Source organism: Rousettus aegyptiacus, unplaced genomic scaffold, assembly GCF_014176215.1.
Source record: "Rousettus aegyptiacus isolate mRouAeg1 unplaced genomic scaffold, mRouAeg1.p scaffold_m13_p_6, whole genome shotgun sequence".
NCBI lineage: Eukaryota > Metazoa > Chordata > Mammalia > Chiroptera > Pteropodidae > Rousettus > Rousettus aegyptiacus.
Window position 1 is genome coordinate 111,474,992 of NW_023416309.1, and position 12,864 is coordinate 111,487,855.

Sequence of the window (12,864 nt, forward strand, 5' to 3'; positions counted from 1 at the left end):
TTTTTTTTTTTCCTAAATTGGTGCAGGGGAGGAAAAACAACACAGGAAATGAGGAACTACAAATGTTTATACAATCAAAACAATGCAGAATGTGATGTAGGCTACTGTCTTAGTTCCTATCAAAGACATGCTGAGTAACTCTGTGCAATTTACTTAACCTCTCTGAGTTTCATTTTCCTCTTTTGTAAATTAAGCAGTTTTGGATGACATCATCTCTCAATTCTTCCAGTACACACTTACTCTGAAGCTTATGATAACACACGTATTTAAAATCAGCATTATAAACTATGTCTCTTCATTCAGATCACACTCGAGTATTTGGTTGATAACATGTTACTTAATAAGATTAAAAGAATACACTACAACTTTTATTTGTCCTTTTGTAATTTTTCATCTTCCAAATGCCCCTAATGATTAAACATTTGGCCTGTGAGGTTACTGGAAACTAAATAAAATATGTGTCATTCTTAAACGTTAACAATATTCCATTCACCCCATCCTTCCTTTCTCCTAAGGTTATTTGGAATGTGTTTCTTTAATAAGATATCATTAAAGTATTCTCATCTAATAAAAAGTCTTTAAAACAATTGATTTAAATAAATTCGATATGGAAAACAAAGTTAAATGGCAACGTGTTAAATCTATGAAGAACTTCGTAAAGTTCACAGAATCAAATGTCTTGGTCTGGAGGAACTGGCTTATTTTACAAAGGCCACAAAGTGAAAAACTTAGCCCCAGCCCCGCTGGCGGGAAGCGGGGAGGGGAGACGTTTTCCCAACTAGAAAGGCTGACGTTCAGAGCAGGAAACTGCAGTGGATTATAAATTGCATCCCCTATTCAAACCCAGGCCCTTCCTCTGGACACTATGCTTCTCAACAGCCCTGCAACTTGCCGGTGTACCTGAGACTATTTTAGACGGAGATTAAATTCGTCCTTGGCCCCTATGTACTGGAAACAAGTTGACCATGCCAGGTGTCGAGTTGAGAAGAGAACAAAATCGTGGAGTTCCCGATTTCAGGGTTGCTAAAGGTTTATGAGGCGCCAAGCAAAGACGCGGGAACAGAATATTGTGTCGTGTAGTTCTTCTTTTGCAAACCTTTCTCAAGCTGACTTTCAGCAGGCACTTTCCTTCATGCTCATGAGGCTAGTCCCGCTGCAGGAATGAGGAGAATGTAGCGCACTCCAGGTGCCTGCAGCACAACGGCCCAGAGCCAGGAACGGACGATAGAAATCCTTAAGCATTGCTCGGATCGGCATCAGAACCGAACCGAAGCTGTACCAAGTCTACAGGCGAGGTAATTATTACACTGTTGGCAGGAAAATTACACTTGGAACTGTTTCACAGAAGTCGTCAGGGCCTCCCTAGTTCTGGGCCCCATCTACTCCAGGGGTTCCAGTTTCAAGGAAAGGTACCGCTACGAAACTGAAACGCTCTAGTACGAAGGAGAAACGCAGCCGGACTGCAATTCCCAGAAGCCATCGCGGGCCCTCAGCATCCGGGACACCGTCTACAAGGATCCCTGGGTATCGTGGTCCGTTCCTTTGGCAGCAACCCTCTGCCGACGGTAAAATTCCAGCCAAACCGGGGACCACAACTCCCAGCAACCCTTGCTGCCGTGCGGGGGGTCTTCACGTTCTCGTGGCGCGGCGCAGGCGCACTGGGTCCTCGGCGCGGACCGCGCAGACTGAATAATAAAAGGGGAGCGGCGAAGAGGCAGGAAGACAGGACCATGTCGAAGGGCCCCGGGCCCGGCGGCTCCGCAGCTTCCTCGGCGCCCCCGGCCGCTACCGCTCAGGTGCTGCAGGCACAGCCCGAGAAACCGCAGCACTACACGTACGTAGAGCCCCCCCCCCGCCGCGCGCGCACGCCTGACGTCAGCGGCCAGCGTGAGTCACGCGCGCAGGGAGAGCGCGAGGCGGCCTCTCCCTCCCCCCTTCTTCCTCCGGCCCGGCCCAGACCGGTTCCAACCTGCTGGGGCCGGTCCCGACTGCTTCCGACTGCCACCAACCTGTGGTCCGGCCGTGGGGCGGGAAACGCGGTCCCCGCGGCTGAGTGGGGAAGGCGGGATCTCTGTGTGCGGAGCGCACACATCTTAGGCCAGGCCGTCGAGGCCTAACTGTTCTTCAGATTAAACCACAGTACCAGGCACTTGGGGACTGATAAGGAGTTGAAGACACGACCTGGATGAGTTCCTTAGGGGCCAGCCCTAGAACCATCTGTGAATTAGCGCGAAGTCCAGTCAGTCGACCCCCTTACTGTGCCTAGGAGGCCTTTTGTGTTCTTAAGCCCCATGTGTTTTCCACGGAAGCCATGCTTGCATGAATTCACTTAAAACAGTTGACCCAACCAGATTCAGGGATGTTGGCATGATGGGGTAGGAGTCCGTCCTCAGGCCCAACTGAAATGTGGCATCAGAGAGACAGCCCCAAATGTTAACTAACACTAGAAGAACCTAGTAAGATGGAAAACCACTTCCTGGGAATCTACTCATGTCTAAGTGTAGGTCCTTGTCTTTTTATTTCCTTTCGAGGCGTGTTAAGCAACTACCTAGTGCCAGGTGCTTTGGGAGAAAGATGGAAAGAGGCGGGTCCTCTTGTTAAGCAAAATGTTGGCTTCCATTTGCCCTGGTGCTCTTTGGGTGCCTCTCATCCCCATGGGCTCCCGAGTGTTGTGCATGTTTAGAATGATCTCCAGGTGTACCTCAGGCTTGCTGGAGATTTGGAACTTGGGGGGTTGAACAACTTTAAAAGCCACACAGTAATGCTCCCTGCTGAACCAAGACAGGAAGTATGCCTTGGAGTAGAAAGAACTAAAAGTGGACAGGAGAAGCTCTTGTTTGGCGCTCACAGAAGAAAGACCCATTGGGAAATCATTCTGGGGTTGGGGCACATTGGGATTCTATGTGAGATTTTCTGCTGTTGGTTGAAATGATTTGAAGTTTTTTCTCGACAATTGTCAGATCCACGTTAACTACTACTTTTCTAATGTGGTGGTTGCGTTGCTAGTCTTTATTGGAGTTCTTCCTGCAATTCTTCCATTGGTTTGGTGAGATGGTCTTACCTCTGAGAATACTGATCAGTTGAATGGTGCCGTCAAGCAACAGTATGGTCTTGATTTGGAAATCTGCAAACTTCACATAATTGAAACTTCTTTATAAATCTCTCTCTCTCTTTTTTTTTTTTTTAAATAAATCTCCGATGCTCGGATCACATTCCTCAGTAAAATGTAACATTTTGAGTAATATGAGTCTTGGTTTCAGCAACCTCTGTTTCTAGGTTTTGTCGTCATTGAGTGTACTAAGGAATCAGTATCCGAAAATCTGATCATTTTGGAATTGACAAAGTCAACAGCTGTGTAAATGTTAATATCTGAGTCTGTCCTCTTGATGCTCACTTGTTGAAAATCTGTCTTTTCATTTCTTGTGGGATAAGTGCAGAATAAGGTCTTGGCTCATGAGTTGGTTTAGTAAATCAACAGGAATAGATGAAACATGTAAGTTTGGTCGAGCGGTTGGAGATCGAAGGGTTCTCATCTATTTTCTGTTACCTTTTCGTGTCTCTGTGTGTGTGTGTGTGTGTGTGTGTGTGTGTGTGTGTACGTCTCCAAAAAGTAGAGCTAGAAATCGCTGTCTTCCGTGGTAGATTTACGGGCATTCAGAAGCTGTGATAATTTGGGAAACTTCATTCCCTTGTTGTCCTGGGTTTGAGAAGCAGGGAGCTCGAGTCACAGATGATGGCACCAGTATACTGTTGGCTCTGATTTTTTTTTTTTTAAGGTAAACCCATTTGTTGCTTTTGGGGGTTAGGAGATGAACACTTTTATTTTGATTTCAATATTTGCTATACAATTTTGAGCTGCCCAGCATTTTTTGCATTCTCCCTTGCAGCACGAATTTCCAGAATTTGTTCCAATCTGAATATGGCCTTATCCATTGTATTGATCCCATTGTTGAATACAGATATTGACCTTTTGTTTTTTTTGAATGTTTGCATTTTTTTACATATCAAAACTTTTTACTTTTTAAAATTTTCTTATACATAATTACATAATTTTGTGTATTTTTTGTACCCGAAGTTATTTGAGATCATGTGACCTGCAATAATCTTTGCGATAATCCAGAAGAAATTTGCGTTAAAAATGAGTTGTGGTCATAGTGGCAGTCTTAGGAGTTGAATCCACCAAAGCAAACATTGCCTTCCTGTATGCTTGGCTTCTTTATTCTTTTTTTTCCCTTTTATGCTTGTTCCGTAACTAAAGTCCTCAAATTTGAGCCCTCCTTTTTCTTCAGCAAGATTTTTATTCATAACATTTAAAGGATAATTATTTTGTTGGTATTTTTTTCCTAACGAATGATCTCGATTTAAGGGAAACTTTGAAGTAATCCTTTCAGCAGGCACTTGTGCTAGACTTGAGGAATCTAACCCTTTTAGAAAACAGTTATATCAGAATTTCCTCTGTTGAACAGCGCCGAGAATGTGATTAGCACTGTAAAATGATGGTGTACATGTATCAATACTCTTCCAGTACAAGGACCACGTGGCCTCTTGCTAGGTAATGTGTCTTTTTATTTGACAAAGACTAAATTTCATCCAGCTTTATTCAGAAGTCTGTCTTATATATTGGAAGAGTCTTATAAAAACATTTAAGAATGGGAAATTTTGAAGCAATTACATTCCAAAATATACCTACAAATATAGCTAACTTTGGGTTTTTTACTGAATAACAATTATATCATCATTTTGACCCTATGCGATGCTCAAAGATGTTAAGTCATTTTTGGATTCCTTCACCTGTGGTTGATCCTCAAACTTCTTAATGCCCTTTTGTTAAAGGGAAACAGAATTCTAGTTTAGTGATGGTTTCTTGCAGTTTTATGGCCACTGGGTGATCTCTTATAGGTAGACAGAGGATAAATACTTTATAGCTTCATTTAGCCAAATGTCATTTTAATTTAGGACTGTTTTGGGGGCATCTTTAAACAGGGATAATGTAGCAGTACATCCATAGATAACTAACAAACTAACAAATTTGTTAGTTTGCATATTATATAAGCGTTTTGGACTTCACTTGATTGCATCTGATTGTGTTTTAGAAAATCCAGGAAATGATCATGTATTTAAATTACTATCGCAAATTGCAATAAAATTGTAAATATATTACTAGATTACAACTTGTTGCATAACAGAAGTCACTGGAAGTGTTCCTTATCAACTTCAGCAAGAATGAGTTAAATTACCAAAAAACATTTCTGGTTCGTGTTTACTTGTTTATCAAGTAGAACTAATTTCTTGCAGAACCAAAGTTAAAGAGCTGGTTGTGGCCTTCGATCAAGCCCACAAAATCCCCATTAATAAGTACTAAGTGCCCGTGCTAAGGGGTAGATTCAAGCTTAGCACCTAGTTGATATTTGCTATAATCTAAATTAATGATTAAAGTGAAGATTTGCTTAATGGTTAAGTTTTTTTGTTTTAATCCAGCTATGTTAGATACTAAAGAAGGCTTCCCCACAATCCATATGCATCTGCTTTGACTGGTGGTTTCTATCAACCTACAAAGACTGACTTATTGGTGAGGGCAGCTGGACAACTCTGAGAGCAACTTAGAGAAATCCATCTTGGGCACACTCTATAAAGGAGCTCCTTCTCTGGAAATAGCACCCCAGATAAATGCACAAAAGCAAGACACCCTCGTGGACCTACTTCCTCCCGCTTTCAACACCCTGATGCCTGAAGGTGAGGTCTTCTTCCTGTGTGTCTTAGAAGCCATGAGCTCACTTAGGTAATGAGAGCCCCGCAGCAGCCAGAGCACCACACATCTGCAGGCGGTCCTGCCAGACCTTTGCCTGAAGGTTATTTCTCTTTAGGAGAGGCTCTAGGTCAGAAGAGTGGTAAAAGTAAGGTTGCATTTAAATAGTGAACTGTTTTAGGGATTATTTTCCCAATGGGGGCAATATTTGCTTAATGATTTAAGTTTTTCATTTTGTCGTTTTTTTTAATCCAGCTATACTTGATACTAAAGGAGGTTTTCGCACATATGCATCTTCTATGTTTTGAAATTGCAACTATGGACAGTTATGGCTAATCCTAGTAGATTGTCTTCCCTTCTTTTAACATCTTGGATGAATTTGGGGCACACTAATGTGTTATGTGAAGATGGATGTTGAATGTAAGTTTCTCTGCCATTCTTAGCCAATATATAAAAATTACGTTAGCCTAATTGTTTAAAATACCAGGAGTTTGGGTTCAGTATCCTTTTGAGCAATGTAGCTTTCTCGTTTTCTTACTATATAGGTATTCTGTAGATTCACCCCAGCCAACTATCTTAAAATACCTACACGGGCAACAGAGATAGCTGTGGAGAAATGGGGTGAAATCAGTGCACATGTGGAATATTTATGAGGTGATGGAAATGTTCTGGAATTAGGTATTGTCGATGGTTACACACCATGGTAAATATATTAAAAAATACTGAAACATATACTTTAAAAGGGTATATTTTTATTGTAAATTGGTAAATAGTGTAAATTACATCTCAGTTTTTCTAAGAAAAGCATTAAAATCAGTGCACAAGAATCCTACCACTAGAGAGACCTTAGAGTATGTGGCCTTACCAAGGGCTCGGCAGCATCACTCAGTATGGGAAAGCCTGCAGTTCGTGAAAAGCTCCTTGGCGCCCTTTCCCAGCCTTCTCAATGGCTTGGTCCCTGCGTATCCATTCTAGTGAACACCCCATGGTCCAGTGTGAAGACGCTTTTGAGATAAGAAATGAATACTCAGCAAATTTGAGGCTCCTAGTTGTCGGTAGTTGTACTTTAAACTGTCTTTGAATTGACAGCCATTAGGAAGAACAAACATTTTCCCCAATGCCTCTGTAAGATGTATTTATTTTCCAGGGTGGGTGGGAGGTAAAAGAGAAGGTTTCTGTCCTGCCAAAATGTAATAGATTTCGTTCTTCAGGTATCGAGATGATTGTTTTGATGTTCACATGGGGCTTTCAGGACAGGCCATGTGTTTAGGCATCTAAAGTAATATCAGTGGCTATGATATTTTAGTTCAAATAATCACAACAAACTTTTTATTATTCCTCTATAAAATCCCTCAACTTTCACCCCTTTTTTCTTTGCCAGTGTGTAGAATTTGACAGCAGTATCAAGAGCTGGTGAGGAAGAGAAGATGGAAAGGAGTCTAGCGACTTAAAAAATCTCATAGCGTTCTCTGTGAGGTGACTTTTCCTGATGGTGGCTCAATTTTTTTTTTAGGAGATAAAGAAGATGCTAAGGCCTGTGACAGTATCATCATGTCATATCTGAGTTTATTGAAATGTTTCTTCCCTTATTTATATCAGTTTGCTTTTTGTGTTAAGTTGACTCATTTGTTTCCTACTCGTACTTGAAACACCATATGGCCACCGTAAGCCCTAACGAAATGACTTCTAATGAGGAGGGGGAAGGCGCTGGTTCCCATCTTCCTATTAAATTTTGGCCTATTCACAAACCCACCCCCATCAAAAAGAGGTAGTTATGCTTAGAAAAGAAGAGGTTGATAAAAACCTTTGGAATGGTATTTTATGACTTAAAAGTTTTAAGTAGTTTTTATATCTAAGCTTTTATTTATTTTGGTAAGAACGTTGCTATATCTTTTTGATGTCACCCTTACTGCTGAGAGATGCCAGGCATTTGTTAGCCTGCCACTTTAGCATTTGTGTAAATCAAACCTTTCCAGCTGACATAAATTAGAAACTTGTATTTTCTTAAAAAAAAAAAAAATTATTATTAAACTAAGTACTTTATAATGAATACATAAAGTGAATATTAAGAATCCCATAGAGCATGTTAAAGTTAACATTTCTGTCTTTATTTTTAGTTACTTATTTTATGATATTGTGATTATGGCCTGTCAAAAACTGCCTGACATATCTCGAACAGCTTCCAGAGTAGGGTCACTTATTTGCTGCTGCTCTTCTTTTCCCTTCAGCTCAATTAAGAAAAATGTAGCTAGCAGCATGGCGTCTAAGAGCACTGACTCCAGGGCCAGACTCTCTGGGTTCGAAGCCCAGCTCTGCTGCGTGCCGGCTGCGGGGCCTTGAGCAAGCGACTTCCCCCTTTGCGGGTCAGTTTCCTGAGAATGCAGAGCGTACTTGTTCCATAAGGTTGTTACGAGGATTAAGTGAGTTAGTACATAAAGTGCTTAAAACAGTGCCTGACACTTAGCACAGTTTAAGGACTCGTCTCACCGACATTTGAACAAGGCCCAAGTCCCTAACTTCAGCCGCGTTGCTGCCTCCTTCAGCAGCCGTAATCAAATGCCTTCTTTAGCCACATCCACGCTACAGTAGATTCTTCAGTTCATAGGGCCCACGTGGGTCAGTGCCGCCTTCAGAACACACTCATCTCTTCCACATCCATTTGAATTTTACTTCGGTCGCCATTCTTCATATAGCCTCCACCAGACTGCCTGTATCTTACACAACAGATTTGGGCTCTAAATGGATCTGCTCTGCCAGGGCCAAAGACTTTGTTGTACAGAAAACTGTACAAAATAACACTTCAAGTTCAATGTAATACTGAAGTGTTCATCAAATTGGAAGCCATGTGTATGGAAAAACTTTGAACAAGTGAAGGTGTTATCTATTTTAAGGAAGAATGAACCAGGGTTTTCAGTACTCCTCACATATCTCCAGAATCAGTGATGTGAGTGATGCTTACATGAACTTCCCTCAATTTTACCAGTTCCAGGATCCTTAGGGAAAGGGGATAGTTACAGAAAGAAGGAACGAGGGATACATAGGACTGACTTACACATCAACATTGTACCATTCACAAATCTAGGATTTGGGCGCCAGGACAGCCCACAGGTGTCAGACTTCAGTGAAGAGCGGCTGAGATCATTTGCCAGTGAGCAGCTCCTCCACCCTTAAAGCATTTGCTTACTTAAGTTCCCGTAGCACTTGGCCTGTAGGTTTTTGTGCATGTATCTGTGTGTTAGGATAGTTTCATTGTTACTTAGGGAGTTCTACTGGCCTTACTATGTCTGAAAGCCAGTTACAGGATCAAGGCCTTAAAGGTTCAGACAAGCAGAAATTCACTAGACACATTTATTTGCTTTCCTTTTCTGCCAGAGAGAATATTCTAAACCAGGATCACTTCAGAAGCGAAATCTCTATAGCTGTATAGCACTTTACCAGAATTATGCAGATATTTGTCAACCACCAATGTTAGCTTTATTTGGCCTTATTTTTAAAAGTTATTTCTGGGGGAACTTCCACTGGTGTAGTTATTGTTACAAAGTTATGTGGTTTCTGGGTTGCGTTTGTTATCAAAACAGAATGTGTGTGTCCTTATAAACGTTAAATTTATAACTGCTGGTAGTTTACCTAAAGCTCTTCAAAAATGAGAAGAGATTTTGAGCAAATTGTAATATAAAATATACATATAAATACACTCTTGGATAAGTAATTTAGTATTCTTAATCTACTGTTTATCGGCTCTTGAAATTGTTTCCTTGAAGTTAAAAAAGTATTCTCAAACATAAAAGTGAAGAATCTTTGATAAGCCATGAAGGATGAGCTTTACGAGTAAATTTCTTTGTAGGAGTTATGTATGGGGAGGAAAAGTAGCAGCAGGGTTAATACGCATGTGGAAAACAGTAGATTACAGCGAGGTGTCATTGAGCCTTTGGATGCTACGACATCTTCCACAGTGAGTGGGTGTTTTTGCTAGTTGTAAAATCCTGTCACATTGCAGTTAGAATTCAATCAAGAATGCGTAAGAACAAGACCATTTCTTTTCATTTTAAGATTCTATTTTCATGATAAAGAGTGTAGATTGCTTAAAAAAGATGAAATTCAGTTTTTATCAGACTAGCTGTAATAAAGATGAACATTGGTGGTTATTAGGGATTTGAGCACATCTGTCACATTGCCAGGTCTCTGCCACCCCCGTGTGAGACTCATGAACAGAGACCACTGTCTGGCCAGGAGAGCAGTGGGAGCAGGTGCCCCCTCATGGCCTAGGCCTTTCCAGCTGTGGGGCGTCTGGGTGCGTTTCTTCTGTTGCTCAGGGGCTCGCTCCCCCTTTTGGGGCTCACGTCCTGCTCTTCACCGTGCACATGGGACCCATCCAGACCTGGCGTCACCGTCTCTTCCTGCTGCTTCTCTGGAGGCCTTCATCGCCTCGTTTGCCTTTTTATCCAAATCTGACCATTTTTCATGTGTCCAAATCAGAGTTTACAAATCATAAACAGGATGACATTCTAATAATCATTCACTTTACAAAAAGATTTACCATAGTTCATTTTTAACGTAAAGGAACTCTTCTGCCTTAGCAATATACATCTTTCACTTAATTTTGAATCAAGATAGTTGTCATTAATATTGTGGATTTCTTTCCAAAGAGTTTTTTTTTTTATTCTAAAGATAATTACAATTATGTTAAAGAAAAGCCAAGATAACCCCTAAAGTTGATAATACTGGCTATATATTTCCTTCAGTTTTTCTTTCTTCATGTAGTTTACTTACTTGTGTTTCAGTTCCATGTTTCTATTTTTCCTTTGACTTAATATATCTTCACTTTGTACCCAGCTTTTGCCAAGTAGTTATCATACTTAATAGTTGGAAGAAACAGAAAAAGGAATATGTCTCTCGTGAGCTCCACACGCTCCCAGCAAGTCATCCCATGGGTTGCTTTCCTCATCTGCTTGTGAGGCCGAAGGTCTCACATTTAGTGTTCAGGGTGAGGAATGAGGCTATGCAGGCACTTTGGAGCGTAACTACTGAAGTTACAGGTTCCTTAATTGCCAGGAGAAGCATCTAAGTCGGATTAGAGTTGCTTCCCTGGGGCCACGTACATAGCTGCTGTGGACCAGGCTAGAACCACTCGGAATGCCTTATACTTTCGTTTTTTTTAGGCAAACATGCCTTAAACACCTGTTAAAAGCTGGCTTTGTGCAGGTAAACAAAAATGAATAGACATGGCTACATGCAAAGCAGTTCAAGTCCACTGTGGTAGGGGCCGTACCAGCTAGAGTCATACAGTGCAGTGGCAGCGTGGAAAGGGGGTAGTTAACACCACTGGCCAGGGTCAGGACCCTCGTGCAGAGAATAAGCCGGGAAGATGATCCAGACACAGGGAGCAACATGATCAAAAGTACGGAGCTGTGAGAAGGATGTGGCACATTCGAGAGTAGGAACTCTTAAGAGCAGGGGCTGGTGAACCAGGCCGTACGCCGCCGCGGAGCCTGCTAACTGCTCTCGCACGGCCTGTGAGCTAAGAAGGGTTTCTGTGTTTTTAATTGTTGAAAAAGAATAATATTTCATGATGAAAATTATGTGGAATTCAGATTTCAGCATTCATAAGTAAAGCTTTATTGGAACCCACACCCATTGGTCTACATACGTCTGTGGCTGCTTTTGTGCTCTAAGTGCAGAGTTCATACGTGGCACTGTCATTGCTATGCGTTGCTCTTCAGTGCAGCGCAGATCACAGTGACACAGTTACAACTTGACAGTGTTTCCAGTGCCCCGTGTGTCAGTGTTTTATTTATTCTTTGTTACCAGTACCTACTTATGTCAAAAACGAGAGGAAGAAGAAAATGGACTAAGAACGTCATGTTTTTAGGGCACAGTGGAGTGTGGATTATTTTGTTTCCAAATTACATGGCAAAGCTATTTTTAATTGGAAAAAAGCTGTGCCAAAAGAATCTGTCAACATTACCAGATTAAGCAGTCATCACAATATTCCCAGCTCAGAAAGGCAAAGGTTAGAAAAACTAGAAAATTTTAAAGGCTTTCATCAAAACAATTTCTCCACAAAAATAAAAACAAGTCTACAACTGCAGTTACTGGCTCATTTGTTAGCTGATCAAGGAAAGCCACGTAATGATACGGAATCGTTTAAGTTTTGTTCATTATAGCAGCTGAAGAAGTGTGTTCAAAGGAAGTTTATTAGCCTTTCAGCAAGGACAATTTCTCAAAATGTTGAGGTCACTGGGAGCAACATCAATAGTCAATTAAAAAACAAGGCAAATGATATCATGTGGTTTTCCTTAGTCTTCAGTCAATCAACTGATGCCGCTGTTACTGTTCAGTTATTTATTGACAGAGTCACCACCACTTTGAAGTGACTGAAGAATTAGCCTTTATGAATAGTCTGCTTAACTACAGCTGAGACTATTTTCAAAAAAGTTAAGGAAACAGTAATTCAGTGCAACCCAAAGTATAATCTGCTGCTGTTTGTTATGACTGATCATGGGACGAATATGTTTGGAGCAAGAGAAGATTTAATCAGACAAATTTACGAAGCTTATGAAAATATAAGGTGTTTAAAGCCTGCAGTTGTTCATCATATTATTCATCAGGAGTTACCTTGCAGGAAATATTTGTCTCTATCTTGTGTTAATGAACCATTAGGATCAGTGCTAAACTTCACTTTTATGGACTTAATCATCATCAGTTCCATGAGTTTTTGTCAGAAATCAGAAACTGAATACTCCGACATGCCCTACTGCACGAGTTCGGTGGCTGAGCAATGATAAAGTTTTCTTGTAATTCTTTGAGCTCAGGGCTGAGATGGGAATTTTTCCTAATGAGAAGAATTATTCTCAACCACTGCTGTATGATGAATGACTTTGAAAATTAGTTTTTGCTGCAGACTTCATAATGTTCCTTAATGAATTCAACCTAAAATTACAAGGCAAAACATTGCTTACGTGTAAACCTTCTATTGCAGTAGTCATTTTGACAACTAATGTTTGATTTATAAGTCATGTCAAGCTACCTTATACACTTCTGTGCTGTCAAAAGTGGAAACAGGTGAGATCTCCGTCCCTACACGGAGATACTGTGGCGATGGTCTTTTGCATCCCAGT

The 12,864-nt window shown here is 41.1% G+C and overlaps 1 protein-coding gene across 6 annotated transcripts in view; it reads left to right on the plus strand.

The window, feature by feature from the left end:
- Positions 1-1,455: 1,455 nt before the first annotated feature.
- UNK (unk zinc finger) overlaps positions 1,456-12,864 on the plus strand; it is a 30,621-nt gene continuing 19,212 nt past the window's right edge. The window contains exons 1-3 of one of the 6 annotated variants that reach the window (XM_036223902.1): positions 1,707-1,834; positions 5,479-5,733; positions 6,002-6,166. In XM_036223902.1, the coding sequence (XP_036079795.1) occupies positions 6,165-6,166 (2 nt within the window). In that variant the 5' untranslated portion in view covers positions 1,707-1,834; positions 5,479-5,733; positions 6,002-6,164. Of the gene's footprint in view, positions 1,835-1,857; positions 4,553-5,478; positions 6,167-12,864 lie in introns of those variants that run through there. The other 5 variants (XM_036223904.1, XM_036223903.1, XM_036223906.1 and 2 more) reach the window with 5 other exon arrangements.